This window comes from Rhipicephalus microplus, chromosome 1 (assembly GCF_043290135.1).
Source record: "Rhipicephalus microplus isolate Deutch F79 chromosome 1, USDA_Rmic, whole genome shotgun sequence".
Taxonomy (NCBI): Eukaryota; Metazoa; Arthropoda; class Arachnida; order Ixodida; family Ixodidae; genus Rhipicephalus; species Rhipicephalus microplus.
This window is the reverse complement of record NC_134700.1, coordinates 204,557,455-204,571,902: the sequence shown is the minus strand read 5'-3', so window position 1 is coordinate 204,571,902 and position 14,448 is coordinate 204,557,455. Positions and strand designations below refer to the sequence as shown.

Below are 14,448 nucleotides of genomic sequence, written 5' to 3'. Positions count from 1 at the left end.
TGGCTCGAGGTCTTACGTTCCGAGTCACGTCAGACGAAGCGGCCACCCAAACGGACCTTTCTGTGCCGGTGTGGGAATGGGACGATCGGCTCACTAAATTTAATGACATAATTCAACACTATCGACTGCAAAGGCGGGAGTACGGGAGTACCCTCCGCCTCACTCCAAGCTAAATTGGGCCCAGTCCTTTCAGTGGCGACAGCTAAAAACACGCACATACACGAACCCTGTCATCATGCACCACATATATCCTGACGTCTATAGTTCTAATCTATGCCAGTACTGTATCACCAGAGCCACTCTCGACCATATACTATGGGAATGTCCAGCATTAGTCAGAAATTCCGGGGTCGCGGCCTCCAATGAAGACCTTCGGGCGCGTTGGCGGACTGCGCTGCTCAGTTCGGGCCTGGACAAACAACTTTGGGCGATCCAGCAGGCCAAGGAAGCTGCCGTGAGACACGGTCTCTCCGTTGGTCCCTAGTTGGGAGCCCATCCCAGCAATCTGCGGGAAATTAATAAAGTCTATCTCTCTTTTTCAGGGATCATGCGATGTTAGATACAGGATGGCGGACCACACCTATGCATGCTATTTTCACATTCAACAAACTATCGTGTTGATAGTCTGTCGTGCTTTCTGTGAGTCTACCACCATCAAGAGCAATGAAACTTGTTCAAGCAAAAAACACACTTAAGACTAGTTTTTTTTTTTTCAGTTGTGAGTACAGCTGCACTCGCTTTTAAGGGGCGATGCTCCTTATGGCGTGGCTTGTGCGTCCCTCGTAGTGCGTAACCACCAGTGGCACATGCCCGAAATAGCGGTCCTAACGATTTTGACCTCCAAGGTGGTTCCGGTGAGAGATTTCTTCTGTGCGTTGTTGAACAATAAAAGATAGTGCTCAATGCACATGTTAATGGCTGCGAAGGGGGAATGAGAGACAGGAGCATTCGGCCTTTAGGTAACGCGCACGCTGCGATCCCCATTAGCAGCCATTGCATGTACATTGAGCACTATATGAAGGGAAAGGGTTCCTACGTTATACCCGCTGGGTGTAACCACCTTATTTTTAGAAAGGTTTAGCGAGCGTTGAGCCGCAGTGCCATGAATACAGTGAACTAGTATATACCATGAACTCGAGGTGGTTAAAGGTGGGAAGTAAACCCGAAGCGCAAGCTGTTAGATGGTGTGCGTGTGCCACCTCTCGTTTAGTCCTTGGAATGTCCGCTGGATGGCGGTGCTTCTATATGGAGAATATATGATGAAAAGATGCGAGATAATGGTACTTGGAGTGCTGAATAGATGGACGAACGGACACACAGACAGATGCACGGATGGACGCATGAACGGACGCAGGCGCGAATGCATGGACGAACGCAGGGACGGACGCACGATCAGACGGTTACACAGACGTACGCAGGAACGGACGGAAGCAAAAACCAATGGACGGACGAATGCTTCGCCCCACTCCCCATTATTCACTCCGTGGATACGCTGCCATTTTTTTACTCTTAGTGTGTTAGCGCAAAACAAAACACTAGAGGATCTATAAAAAACTGACGGACACTTTGTAAATTCCAAGCTGGGTTCGTCGAAAGTCTGTGCCCATAGAGACGGGGTCGACCAGAATCGAGCACGAAGCGCGCGTCTCCATTTTTACAAGGGTGAAGGGTTAGTGGCCGGGCTACGGGAGAGAGGCGTGTGCGTCGGAGCCATTGGACCAACTCGACTGCTGCAACGAGACGTCTGACAAAAGAGCATTGCCACGCACGCCGCTGTGCCATGATGTGATTTCTGCGAAGCAGCGGGGTTGCCAGGGGGTGGCACACCAGGCCCTTGCCCCCCCCCCCCCCCCCCACGTTTTCTTCCAGTTTTCTTTGCCTCCTACCCTCCAGGCTCTCCACAGCCCGTTGGAGTTCCTGGAGGCGACTGGCATCGCCGCCTACCGTGAGGCACCCGCAACTTGATGTACACTAACTTTCCCTATGGCTTCCTTCATGAATGGATGAGAGCCCGGCCGTTTATGCTTTCATCTTTCTACTACCTTTCTTTCTTCTGCCTCTCTTTTATTTTCCCCTTCCCTGACGCTGAGCCATGCTCCCTATTGGGCTGCAGAATTAGGCGCCATTTCAAAAATAAAACACTTACTACACACAGATTATGAACCAGCGAAGCTGTCCACTCCGGTGTTTATTGCGGGTTGTGAGTTATCGAGGTGAATTCTGCTGTAGCTTTTGATTTTTCATTGTATACCTTAAAGAAATGTGCCTTTCTTACTTTGAATAAGGCTACGTTAGTTTAAAGGATATCAAGAATACCTAAAGGTTATTTATAGCTGCAGCTTTATGTTGCGATTGGTATGTTTTCAAGCTATATCTGCTGGGAACAGCCGGAAAGAAGCTAGTGCAAGTGCGGAGACTCTTCGAGGTAACGTATGCTAGCATCCTGGGCACGCATCGTCGCGATTATGAGACATCGTTGAATACTGTGCTGTGGCTTAGGCTTTTGCAGCTGGGCAAGGAAGGTTCGTTTGTTATTATGTGCGACGCACTGTTTCCTGAAAAAGCTTGCTGTTTTCGCTAAAAAGAATTTCAAACCAGTGTCAATCAAATATGCTTGTGTTAAAAGACAGGACTAACGCCATAGAGAAATAAAAAAGGTGAAGAGTGGACACTCCCGTAGACCCCAGCGGCCCAATCGACTCTAGCACACCTAGTGGTTGATGAGAGCAAGTGGCTTGCGCTTCCGGTTTCGGTTTCACTGGCGCAACTTTTGAATTACTTTGCATAACCGACGTTTGGCTATGTCGTAAGTTCATAATTTCAGACCACTATTCATCGCCCAAATGGATAGTTTTTGTAGGTCGTTTTGATTTAGCGATTCCCTGTTTTGTTTTGTTCAGTGGTTCGTGCGAATCGGTCGTGACGTAATTTTTATTTTGATTAAGTTATAAAAAAAAGAGATGCAGGTAATGATAATTCACTATCGTTTTATTCATCGCGCTTGTGTTTTTCTTTTGGAACAAGTGATCAATGTATATATCAGTCAAAGAAACAGAGCATCCGCAATGTTTTATTCAAAGGCAAGGTAGAGTATGAGAATATAAAAAGCACAATATGACAAAGGTAGACAACAAATGCATCTCGCCTTACAAATAAATTGTAACAAATATTGTAACAAATACATAGAGAACACAGACAACGCACACATCGCTAGAGTTGGCAGAAGCCGAGAAACTGGTGAAGTATGACACACCGGGCCAGTGGGTAACTAAGGATCTATGGCAAAAACATAGCGCACAATGCTGATGAAGAAGGAAGAAGTGACATATACACAGCAATGAAGTCGCGAATCACGCCTGGGCTTAACTGAAATAATGCATAGAAAAAAAGAGCGCACAGAAACCACACGACACAATATAACAGAAAGGCAAAGGTGCAGTGTGCTGGCTGTGCTTAAGAACAGCTAGTCCAAAATGAAAAAAAGCAGACTTGATGCCTGCTTGTCCTCAGAAAGGTAGGGCTTTGCAGCTTGCTCACTACGTGAAAGACAAACTTTATGCTACAACACTGGCAGGTCTTGTGGCTTTTGTTATGCGTCGCCTTCATCAAAAACTTAAGATCCCAAGTGATTTGCGTTTGGGTGTTGCTGTGACGCTTGCGAGCTAAAATAGATTGTAGTCATCACTTTATCCAGAATTGTGGACTTTAATTGGTGCTACGAGAGCGGTATTACAGGGCTAATAAATAGCAGAAGGAAACCACTTTGGCTCATTATTTTTCACAAAGGCTCTACATCGTACGTTATCACTCACAAGCTATATAAAAATAAAATGGCAGCGTCCGCAGCCCCATCAAACACTACAAGTTTGGGTATTCTTTTGAAAATTTTGATGGGCAAGATGAGGAGGTTGATGAGAAGCTAAAATACGAAAAGCGTGATAACATGAACCGTGCCCACTTCATACTGTGTTCCTTACCCGCTCGAAGACATTTCAACAAGCGGTTTTGTTATCGATATATTACTTGAGCTGGAGAGATAAAGCATACACAGTGACCAAGCGACCCACAGTAAAGTGTACAGTTCGCCCGTATTTGCTACAAAAAATACAGACAGGATGCCCAACATTCTTTTTAAGGTTATGCAAATCACTTCGAGCGAATACACAGTGTTTGTACTCCTCATAGCGGGTAACCAAAACAATGAATGCAACGAAGGAGTGGTTAGTCCAGTTGAACTGAATATAAGCATATAAGACCATAATGAAGTCTGCTGTAACGAAGTAATAACATAACAAAGCTATTGCAGGATTCGGCTCAACTCCAATACTTTAGTGTAAACCCGCCGCTAATTGCTAACCTTTGAACTTGTCAAGCTGCATGCCCGAGATTGAAGACTGGAACCTAACCCTGTCTAAGTTTCGGTTCACAAAACGCACATGCCAACATAAACGAACCCGGCAAAACATTTTCAGAAACTTAGCGCGACACCCAGCAGAGCAGAAATGAAAATCGCCAACACTTGACAGATGGTGATACAAAACATCGCACACTTTCAGGTGATGTGCAGTGGCCTCAATTATGGCAAGAAAGCGAGATTCAAGTTGTTGTACGTATGCAAAAGCTGCTTCTGATGGCACAGTGAGATTCCCAAAAAGTTTGCTGGGGACGTGGTATGCTTTGAGCATTGTGAAATACTGGTGGGTACCCTTAAGCGTCTCACTGTCGTCTTTCAGTAACTGTGGGCAACTGCAACCGTCACATGCATTCCGAAGGAAGTGTTTGATGAGAAAACCAGCTACATAATATGCAGCGGAGTCATCGATAATATGGGAGTGAATGTTTGTCGCAAGTTCAGAGAGATCGTCTAGAGCGGGAAAGTCGTCAGGCTGTGGCTGTGCACACTCCTCATTATCCACAAGAGACGCACTGGTGAGGGAGAATGGCGACAGCTGTTCCTGGAGGAGGTCACATTCATCATCCTCGACATTTCCGTATTCTGACAGCTTGAAGAGTTTTCTTATGCAGATGTGCTTCAGGCCACAAATAAATTGTGCTACATTGGGGTTGGTGTTGCAACCCTGTTTTTGCCTAATGTGGCCAAATATGTTCTCCAGAGGATCCTGTTGAAGCCTGCGTGTTAACAGGTATTCAAAATTGTAATTTTTGGAGAGGTCGTCCCATAGTTGACAAATTGCCTGAATTGTAATTTGCCAACCTACGATGGTTTGTGGTTGACGTCTGCCAACAAACTGCCATGATGCAATCCAGGGAAGCTGGCCTCGGAGGAAGTCAATCAGCTCTGAATCATTTTTCATGATTGCATGCCGCAGCTTTTGCGAAGTTCTTTTTTTACTCGAGCTGTTCAAGGCATCGAAAATCCTGTCCATACGATCACAAAATTGAGCTGTAGTGATGGCCGAGGCAGGCAGCACCTTCGCATACACCATTGCCGTGATAGCAATCGAAACTGATGCACTGAAGACCTGAGTTGCTCTGCTGACCTTCATATTAGAAAAAGGTTTCTGATGAACGTGCCGTTCAGTCAACTTTGGAGCCAATCGCAACCGCAACTCATGTGAGGATTGGTAAAGGCTTACAATGTGCGACCAGTTAACGATGTCATCCCCAATGTATAACTTGTGTGCTTGGACATTATTGCGCGTTGTTTTAATTAAATGCGGAACATCAAAAATGTAATATACCCGCTCACCATTAACTTCAAAAAAAGGCTTTGCTACAGTCACTTTTAGTTGGTTAGCGAGACTTACATTTGAACTGCCCTGGTCACAAATGACTGCTTTCACTGCAATATTAATGCTCCTAAGCTCCAAAATGAGTGACACCAGCAAGTTATGCATAACAGATGATGGTGTTGATGTGTGCCCTATAGTAAAAGCAACCGGTTGAACCCACTTTCTCGAAACACCAACAAGAAGAAAAACCAGTGCTCGATCAGCGATGGTTGAAGTGCGATGAGTGCCATCATCTGTAAAACCCTGGACAACGTCTCTTGAAGCATCATAGTACAAATTCTTTTTGAGTGCTATTTCGTCGAAAACTAAAGCGCACACTCGGTCCCGTTCATTCCAAGCTTGAGTATTTGTTGCAATGGAAGAAAGGATTCCTGGAATTATGCCTGGAGTCATCTTTACATTAGCTAGCCACCTCCTTAATGAACGCCGGGAGGGCAAAGAAAAATACGGAGCCAGAAATCGGTATGCTCGCGGACCTCGGAAGTTTAAGTGAAGAGCGAATTTCTTGAACCACACGGGAAACCGCTTGCCCTTGCATTTGGGCCTCAAGCGAACATGTGCAGAAAGAAGTTTAAAAACCTCCTCGGTGACGTGCGGTCGGATAACTTCAAGGGCCTTCGTAGTCGATGACGGTGCTTGGTGAGGCTGTCTCTGCAGTCTTTTGATAGTTTTCCGCTGTGCTGCTACTTTGGCTTGCAGATGTTTAATGGTTTGCTTGTACTTCATTGATGGAGACATTGTCGCTGGCACACAGGAACGCACTGCAATAAACAAAAAAATTGATGTAAAAGCGAAGAACAACTAATCCCATACGAGCACTTTCCTCGCTCTTTCAGACCCAAGGTGCACAACTTTCTGTGGTACAAAGTTTTCGATTCCACTACCTAAAAACAAACCATTCACAATGTTGACAATGCACAAAAAAAATGAAAATCACTGAGAGCCCACCCTTACATTTTGTAAGTGCACACGTAGTGTCCTTTTGAGGATAGTTTCCTCAGAATGTCCTAAACATAAAATAGCACATTAAAAACTGCTGCAATAAAAGCATAGTCACCATTTTCTCTAAGGCACTCAGGCGTGGAGCTGTTGGCGGAGACGTCTTCTGGAGGGTCTTGTGAAGCTTGTTCAGTGCCTCGGACAATGCTGTCGGAACAATCTTGCGAGCGGCCTGCGGAAGTCTCTATATCAATCCACTCTGGTGTTGAAGTGAACATACAACTTACCGGCCACACAAGTTCCTTTTGTGACAGCTGAACGACTGGTTAAGGTTTTCTCCGGCAAGACGAAATCATCAGAAATTCTTTCACCAGCTACAAGGGAGCTGCCACCTGCAGAGGTTTGGTCAACAGTCAATTTGGGTAAAAAAAAAAAGAAATCGCGACACTGAACGCACCCTGTTCATCGGGGCACCTCAATGTGTGGGAGCCGCTTTCTGAAGCCTCTACCGCAGGTCCTGAAGAGATGAAATTACGACAATGTGTCAGTAAGAGGCTTATAATAACACAAACTGAAGCTCATCCGCACCTTGCAGTGCAGCTTCTGCAGCCATGTCACAGTCACTACTTGAAGCGACGCTCAGAGAACCTGCATATATGTGCAGTTGGTACAAGTTACAAAGCTTGTAGCATGGGGAAGCTTAAACAGCTCTTTCAAACGCATAAATTGGTCGAACGTGGAAGAAAAGAGACGGCACCAACTAGGAAACAAGTAATTTGTGATTTTTGGAATTATCAACAGTGGCAGCTTTCACTGATGAAAGGTATACGTACATGTGCACTCAGGCTTGAAGATAACGTGAAATGGCCCTTTAAAGTCTTTCAAAACAAGTTGCACAGGTCCAGAGCATCAAAAAATGACAGAAATGTAAAGCTGCTGTTAGGAAGGTAATAGCCCACAATTCACAGAACTTAAGACTTTCCAAGTGTTACTTCTGTAGTGAGGTTTCTCTATCGGCTACAGAGATCTTCACGGTTAACTGTCGCCACTGATTCAATACAAGTGGCTGCTATTGCACATATTTGAGTTTCAGTCAATCACTTACATGGTGCAGCTGGTTGCACACTGGGAACAGCCATTCTTGTAAGCCTTGTGTGCCCAGGGTCCATGAAACTTTGAGCAGTAAAATGGTCGCTACAAACCCTGTACGTTGCGTACAATAGGCTGGCCGGCTTACTCAGGAGATCATCGCGTCCAGCATACTGCATCCATGCTTTCATCCTGCATTGGCAATGAACTATCAGCTGAAAGGGGAAGTGCTTGAATAGTGATTTTTTATTGTTACCCTCACTTAGCAAGTACGAACAGTAAGCCTACAGACATGCAAACCATACAAAAGCTTTAACACACCTGCCGTCCCGTGGTACGCGGAAGAAACTCGTCCCAGGCTTCTTGTGGGTTCTGCCATTGTTGAAGCACCACGATACACAGCAGTAGCTGCCGTAGCTTGGACCGCCGGACGGCATGGCGTCAGCGCGGTCTGAAAATGTTAGTAAGTGGATGCTTCGCTGTCAAATTACAAAAAAGATATGTGCACGTCATAAGTGTACCAGCAAACCCCTTTGAATGATTAGCTAATCGATGCACAATACAAAACCAGTGATACATCTCTGACCCATAAAACTCTGACTTACAAAGATATACGTCAAGACCACGAACAAAGATCTTCAGAAGTTTCCAGGCCGCTATCCCTTGTAATGCAATGGTATCGCGGCCTGGGAACATTAGAACACCTTCGTGCGTACGCAGTATCAGCAGTACATTGGGAAGAAAAATCGTAGTTGAAATTTGTGCGGTAAAATTATATTGGAAACGTCAAAAAAATTTGTGGGCAGCTTGCACTAGTGGCACAAGGCTAGCGAAGAAACGAAGATGATGGCCACTTGGCTAGTCCAGATTTGCCTCCGGCACACCAAGAATTATTCGTGTTCCGAGCCTTCGGGAAATGCGTCGTGAAGCATGCGAGGCCCAACAAACGCTTCTCAATATTTTGCACCGAGCCTACGACCTAGCTGCCCAGCTATGCTCAGCGCACAGACGCTCGCGTCCGTGGCAGACGCAGCACGCGTCGCCTCGGCTTGACGCCGTGCCGCCTTTTCTATACTGCATACGTTGCACAATGTTCCCGTCTAACCGCCGCATAGAGCCACAAACTTTCTTTTTAGCGAACCTCCCAGTCCTTACAAGCTTCAGAAAAAGGTTACAACTGCGTGAATGACACGCCACGTAAGAAACAAACTCGCACACACGAAGCGCAACGTGTGTGTGTGCATCTTTCTATCGTGGTTAACAGCGCGAAACACCCGGACAGGAGCGATAGAAGGACACGGTACAGCGCTGTTAACCACGATGAATGCTCACCAACTAGCCCAAACAGCGCTGTACCGTGTCCTTCTATCGCTCCTGTCCGGGTGTTTCGCGCTGTTAACCACGATGAATGCTCACCAACTAGCCCAGTTTTCCATCTTGCTCATCTTTCTATGTTTGTTGCATGGTGTCTTTTTCGCGCAGGCGTAACCGTTTTCTGAAAAAATGACCCAACAAGACCAACAACATGTCATTCAACAAGCTTCGCTTGAAAACGTGCCTCACCTGTTATCTCACGCTTGAAAACGCCGACGCAGCCGACGTTGACGAAAGCGACGAAAGCGTCTCGCTGTCAGTCATGCATGGGCTTGTCGCTGGGTAGATGGTGTTTATGACAGTACGGCTGAAGAAAAATAATCGCGTAAGGTGTGTTGAATAAATCGTTTTTATGTATAAAGAACATACCAAATTTGGGCGTGTAATTATTAATTTGTGAAAACAATTCTGTTGCATTGATTATAACTGTGTTTTTTTTGCGCTTGCGCCCTCTGACGTGTGGTGGGAGCACTAGTTCGTTACGTAGTCGTGACGCACTTCCTGAGGCCAGGTTTCGCGGAGTGTCCGCTCTTGTCTTCTTCTTTCTCTATGCTAACGCTCCAGCATAAAACAGGCCTTGGGCGTCTCGCCCTGCCTGATGAGAAGGCCAAAGAGGACATGCTCGCACTTTCTTCAGTGCAAAAGCGCATGAGGTTGACATTCCAGTCCCATCCACTGTAACCATCATTCGGAAGGCTACTAAACGAGCTCTGGATCTCCCGTTGGCCACTTCCAACGCCAAACTGAAGGCGTTAGGTGTGCTCAACTCCTACCAGGAGCTGCGGGAGGCCCACCTTATGAATCAATATACGCAGCTCGCGCAGACGGCTCCCGGGCGCCGCCTGCTAAACCGCTTACATATACAACACACTTGCACTGCAGAGGAGGCGGAGCGTAACCGGAACTGTGGCGGCATATGCTCTCGGTCGCTCCACTCCCCAGTAACATGGATAAGCACACGCACGAAAGCAAAAGACAGGCGCGGACTCGGACGCTTGAGAGGCAACACGGCTCCCGACCTGGTGTATTCTACGTAGATATAGCAGGGCCTTCGCCCACGGGATTTTAAACGGCCTCTGTAGTTCACCGGAAAAAGCATGTCAATGGGCTCTCGTTCCGAGCACAAAATCCAGAGCGCGCTGAGGAAGTCGCGATAGCGCTTGCTGCTGCGGACCCCAACTCGAAAGTTATCATCACGGACTCCAGGAAAGCATGTACTCATTACTTGGTAGGAGAGATATCCCCCCTAGCCAGCCAAATTCTAAAACGGGCTCTCGCTGATCCAGCCCCGAAACGCATCGTATGGGCTCCTGGCCATCAGGGCCTACGAGGTAATGAGGCCGCTGACGCGGCCGCCCGAGCGCTTACCCACCGGGCTCCTCACCTTGGCTCTTATGACTCGGAGGCCAATACACCGCTGCTGCGGTTCAAAGAAATTCTCACCTATTATCGTGACACTCACCGTCTTTACCCGGCTCCTGCAAAGGGGCTGAGTAAGGCGGAAGAGCGAACTCTAAGGCGCCTGCAGACAGGTACTCTACTCTGTCCTGCAATCCTAAAGCATTTCGATGCGAACACAGATGGGCGGTGCCCACACTGTGGGGAGACGTGTGATATCTTCCACATGGTATGGGCATGTACGAAAAATCCCCACCTACCCCCTTCCCCTACCCCTTCCCGAGAGGCATGGGAGACTGTCCTCCTCAACTGCTCATCACTAGAGTCTCAACGGGCTCTGGTGAGACGGGCGCGAGTAGGGGCCTCGTCATGCGGTGTCCCGGACTAAAGACGCCGACCATGTAGCAGGGTCATGCTTTGGCCCCGTACCTCTCTCTTTTGTAATAAATGTTTCTCATCATCATCATCCACTGTAACTTACCACCACTCCTAGCAAGAAGTTGTTTACGGTTATCTTCCCCATTGTGATACCTAGTTCTAGCCACTTTACTGGGTATCTGTCCGCCCAGAACAGTGGCTCCTGTAAAATTGCTAGTTCAGCGTTTGTCTTGTGTCCTCCTTTTCTTGTGTGTCGTCTTTATACACTGCATTTTAAATCATGAAGGTAAACCTAATCGCAAAGTTTTGTACGCTGTTAGTCAAGAATGGGCCGATTCCATTGAAGAGACGCGCGAGGGGCAAACAACCTCCAATGCCTCTTATGTCGAAGGCTTATCCTTGGTAAGAGGCATACCGGGCTATGCGACCTCTTATTTTAAATGTGAAGCATTTCTCAGCAAACTTCGGCACCTTTGAGCGTATCTATCTATCTATCTATCTATCTATCTATCTATCTATCTATCTATCTATCTATCTATCTATCTATCTATTTATCTATCTATCTATCTATCTATCTAGCCACTTATGTTTGGGTGCTCTCGCGGCCACACCCTTAATTGGACGTGAACTAAAATTACCATGGGAGGGTAAGATGGTTTGATGAATATGACAAGCTGGCTAAGACAAGAATAATGTCACAATCCCACCGCGTACGTCGTCAAACACTTCCCGCCAGACAGTGGCACATACCCACGAGCGGATATGTGCCGCTGGTATGCGGGTATGTGCCACAGATGACTGACACTTAATAACTACCGAGGAACGACAAGAACACGCATGGGCAATTTTAACGTGCGAGCGTTGAGGTATACCCGACATCATCGACAGTGTCGACCAGACTAATACAAACAATAAATTTCAGGGCCCCAGCTGAAATCAAACCCAAGAATCCTGCGTGGCAATGTGACATTTTACCACAGAGCTACGTCAGGTTTCAGAACTACTTTTCAAATAGACGCAAATATTCGTGAAACGTGAAAAGTGGTAGCAGTTCTGCCTACCCAATTTTATAAACATTACCTATGTTCCCCTTTCATACAGCCATCACGTCGGGTTAACGTCGATTGTGGTTAGTCGCCATGCGCTGAACTTGATTTATGTAGCAGTGTCCCGGGCCAGCATGCTCGCGAATATCAGCGCTTCATATCAGTTTTTGGTGTTGCTAATATGCGTGTTCCAGTTGGCATCGTTGTGCAAGTGCAAACAACTCGTTATATAAACATCGGCAACTCTTCAACATACTTCTGTGCGTGCAACGTTTGTACATATATTTAGCGTAATTTCATGACGTGTCACTCAATAAAAAAAATTGCAACACGGTCACCTTCCCTCCGCATGCTTCGCATAACGTCGATTTCCAGGTACGTGGGATGTGCCGAATTTTCTTATTTTTAAGCTAATACACACGTCATTAACAAGAACATGAGTCACGCGGGCTGCATAATGTACGCCACTGTAGTAACGCAAAGAGGACCCCAAACATCTTGTCGTAATTACTTATTTGTTTGTGGCTACGTTTGTTTTGTTTCGGTATTTAAAGCGAGCTATAGTATGTGATTATTCAAATCATAGTTCCTGCAGCTATTATTCTAGATTTAAGCGTGTGATAGTTTCATCGCAAGAACGTTGTTACACACGTTATGTTCTTAGATGACTGTGCACACCATCGCAAAGGTAACCAAATGAACCAAGAGAGGAAACGACTACGAAACGACATTTAGACCGGACTGGGAAAGACTTCATTTAGATCTTGACTTCATTTAGACGCTCTCAGTGTGTAGCGGCCGCCTCCCACATACAGTAACATGGATAAGCACACGCACGAAAGCAGAAGACAGGCGCGGGCTCGGACGCTTGAGAGGCAACACGGCTCCCGACCCGGTGTATTCTACGTAGATATAGCAGGGCCTTCGCCCACGGGATTTTACATGGCCTGTGTAGTTCACCAGGAAAAGCATGTCAATGGGCTCTCGTTCCGAGCACAAAATCCAGAGCGCGCTGAGGAAGTCGCGATAGCGCTTGCTGCTGCGGACCCCAACTCGAAAGTTATCATCACGGACTCCCGGAAAGCATGTGCTCATTACTTGGTAGGAGCGATATCCCCCCTAGCCAGCCAAATTCTAAAACGGGCTCTCGCTGATCCAGCCCCGAAACGCATCGTATGGGCTCCTGGCCATCAGGGCTTACGAGGTAATGAGGCCGCTGACGCGGCCGCCCGAGCGCTTACCCACCGGGCTCCTCACCTTGGCTCTTATGACTTGGAGGCCAATACACCGCTGCTGCGGTTCAAAGAAATTCTGACCTATTATCGCGACACTCACCGCCTTTACCCGGCTCCTGCAAAGGGGCTGAGTAAGGCGGAAAAGCGAACTCTAAGGCGCCTGCAGACAGGTACTCTACTCTGTCCTGTAATCCTAAAACATTTCGATGCGAACACAGATGGGTGGTGCCCACACTGTGGGGAGACGTGTGATACCTTCCACATGGTATGGGCATGTCCGAAAAATCCCCACCTACCCCCTTCCCCTACCCCTTCCCGAGAGTCATGGGAGACTGCCCTCCTAACTGCTCATCACTAGAGTCTCAACGGGCTCTGGTGAGACGGGCGCGAGTAGGGGCCTCGTCATGCGGTGTCCCAGACTAAGGACGCCGACCATGTAGCGGGGTTATGCTTTGGCCCCGTACCTCTCACTTTTATAATAAATGCTTTTCATCATCATCATCATCACCTCCCACGTAGAAACCAGCCCTTCAGAATGGCCATCTATAAGCGCATGTTATTGGATGTCATAAAAAAGAGATAAAAAAGACGCAGTTCATGTTGTGTCATTGCTTATGGCCAACAGTTTATGTACAACGACCAGCACTAGATGCCACATTAACGTGCGTACCCAAATGCCGAATGACCAAAATAGACTCGATGTTCGACGTGTAGGCACTGCACATTGACCAGAGGGAGGCGCGTTTCTCACACTGCCCCGTCTCGAAGCCTTTCACATTCGCCGTTAGGGGCACGCAGAAAATAGACGCGTGCGCGCGTCCCCCATCTATCCCGGCCACAACCCGCCTACAGATGCAGGGCGCGAGACGCGAGCGTCACCTTCCATTTTCATTGACGCCGTCTCAAGGTTGATTTTTTTTCACGTTAGGCTATGTATTCTGGCGCTGCAGTCAGACTAGAAAACTCGACTAAATGGTGCGCAGATGCTCTGAAGCTTTTGATAATCATGCAATGTGTGCATGCTAGATCTTTGAAACATTGTAATAATTTATATGCGCTAAAAAGTGGCCACAGGGGAAAAACAATTGTGTTACCTAGTCGAACAAATGACTAGCCGACTATTGCTCGTTTTTGTGGAATTTCCTTTTGCCTTTTACTGTTTTTGCTTTTTTGGCGATATTAGTCAGGAGTCTGTTAGTGAGTTTGTCCAACTGTGGGGGCAAAATTAGGAGGAAA

At 47.0% G+C, this 14,448-nt stretch overlaps 1 protein-coding gene across 2 annotated transcripts; it reads right to left on the bottom strand.

Annotated features, from left to right (window-relative positions):
* Positions 1–2,967: 2,967 nt before the first annotated feature.
* Positions 2,968–9,704, bottom strand: LOC142804091 (uncharacterized). 2 transcript variants are annotated; one of them, XM_075890665.1, is made up of 8 exons: positions 9,345–9,701; positions 8,103–8,232; positions 7,798–7,973; positions 7,281–7,340; positions 7,150–7,209; positions 6,980–7,084; positions 6,811–6,924; positions 2,968–6,514 (listed from the first exon to the last, which is right to left on the bottom strand). In XM_075890665.1, the coding sequence occupies exons 2-8, from the start codon at positions 8,216–8,218 to the stop codon at positions 4,353–4,355; spliced, it is 2,793 nt and encodes a 930-aa protein (XP_075746780.1). In that variant the 5' UTR covers positions 8,219–8,232; positions 9,345–9,701; the 3' UTR covers positions 2,968–4,352. The 2 variants fall into 2 exon arrangements, with proteins under 2 accessions (XP_075746780.1, XP_075746783.1); XM_075890668.1 differs by having other exon boundaries at positions 6,480–6,514; positions 6,811–7,084; positions 9,345–9,704.
* Positions 9,705–14,448: the final 4,744 nt, after the last annotated feature.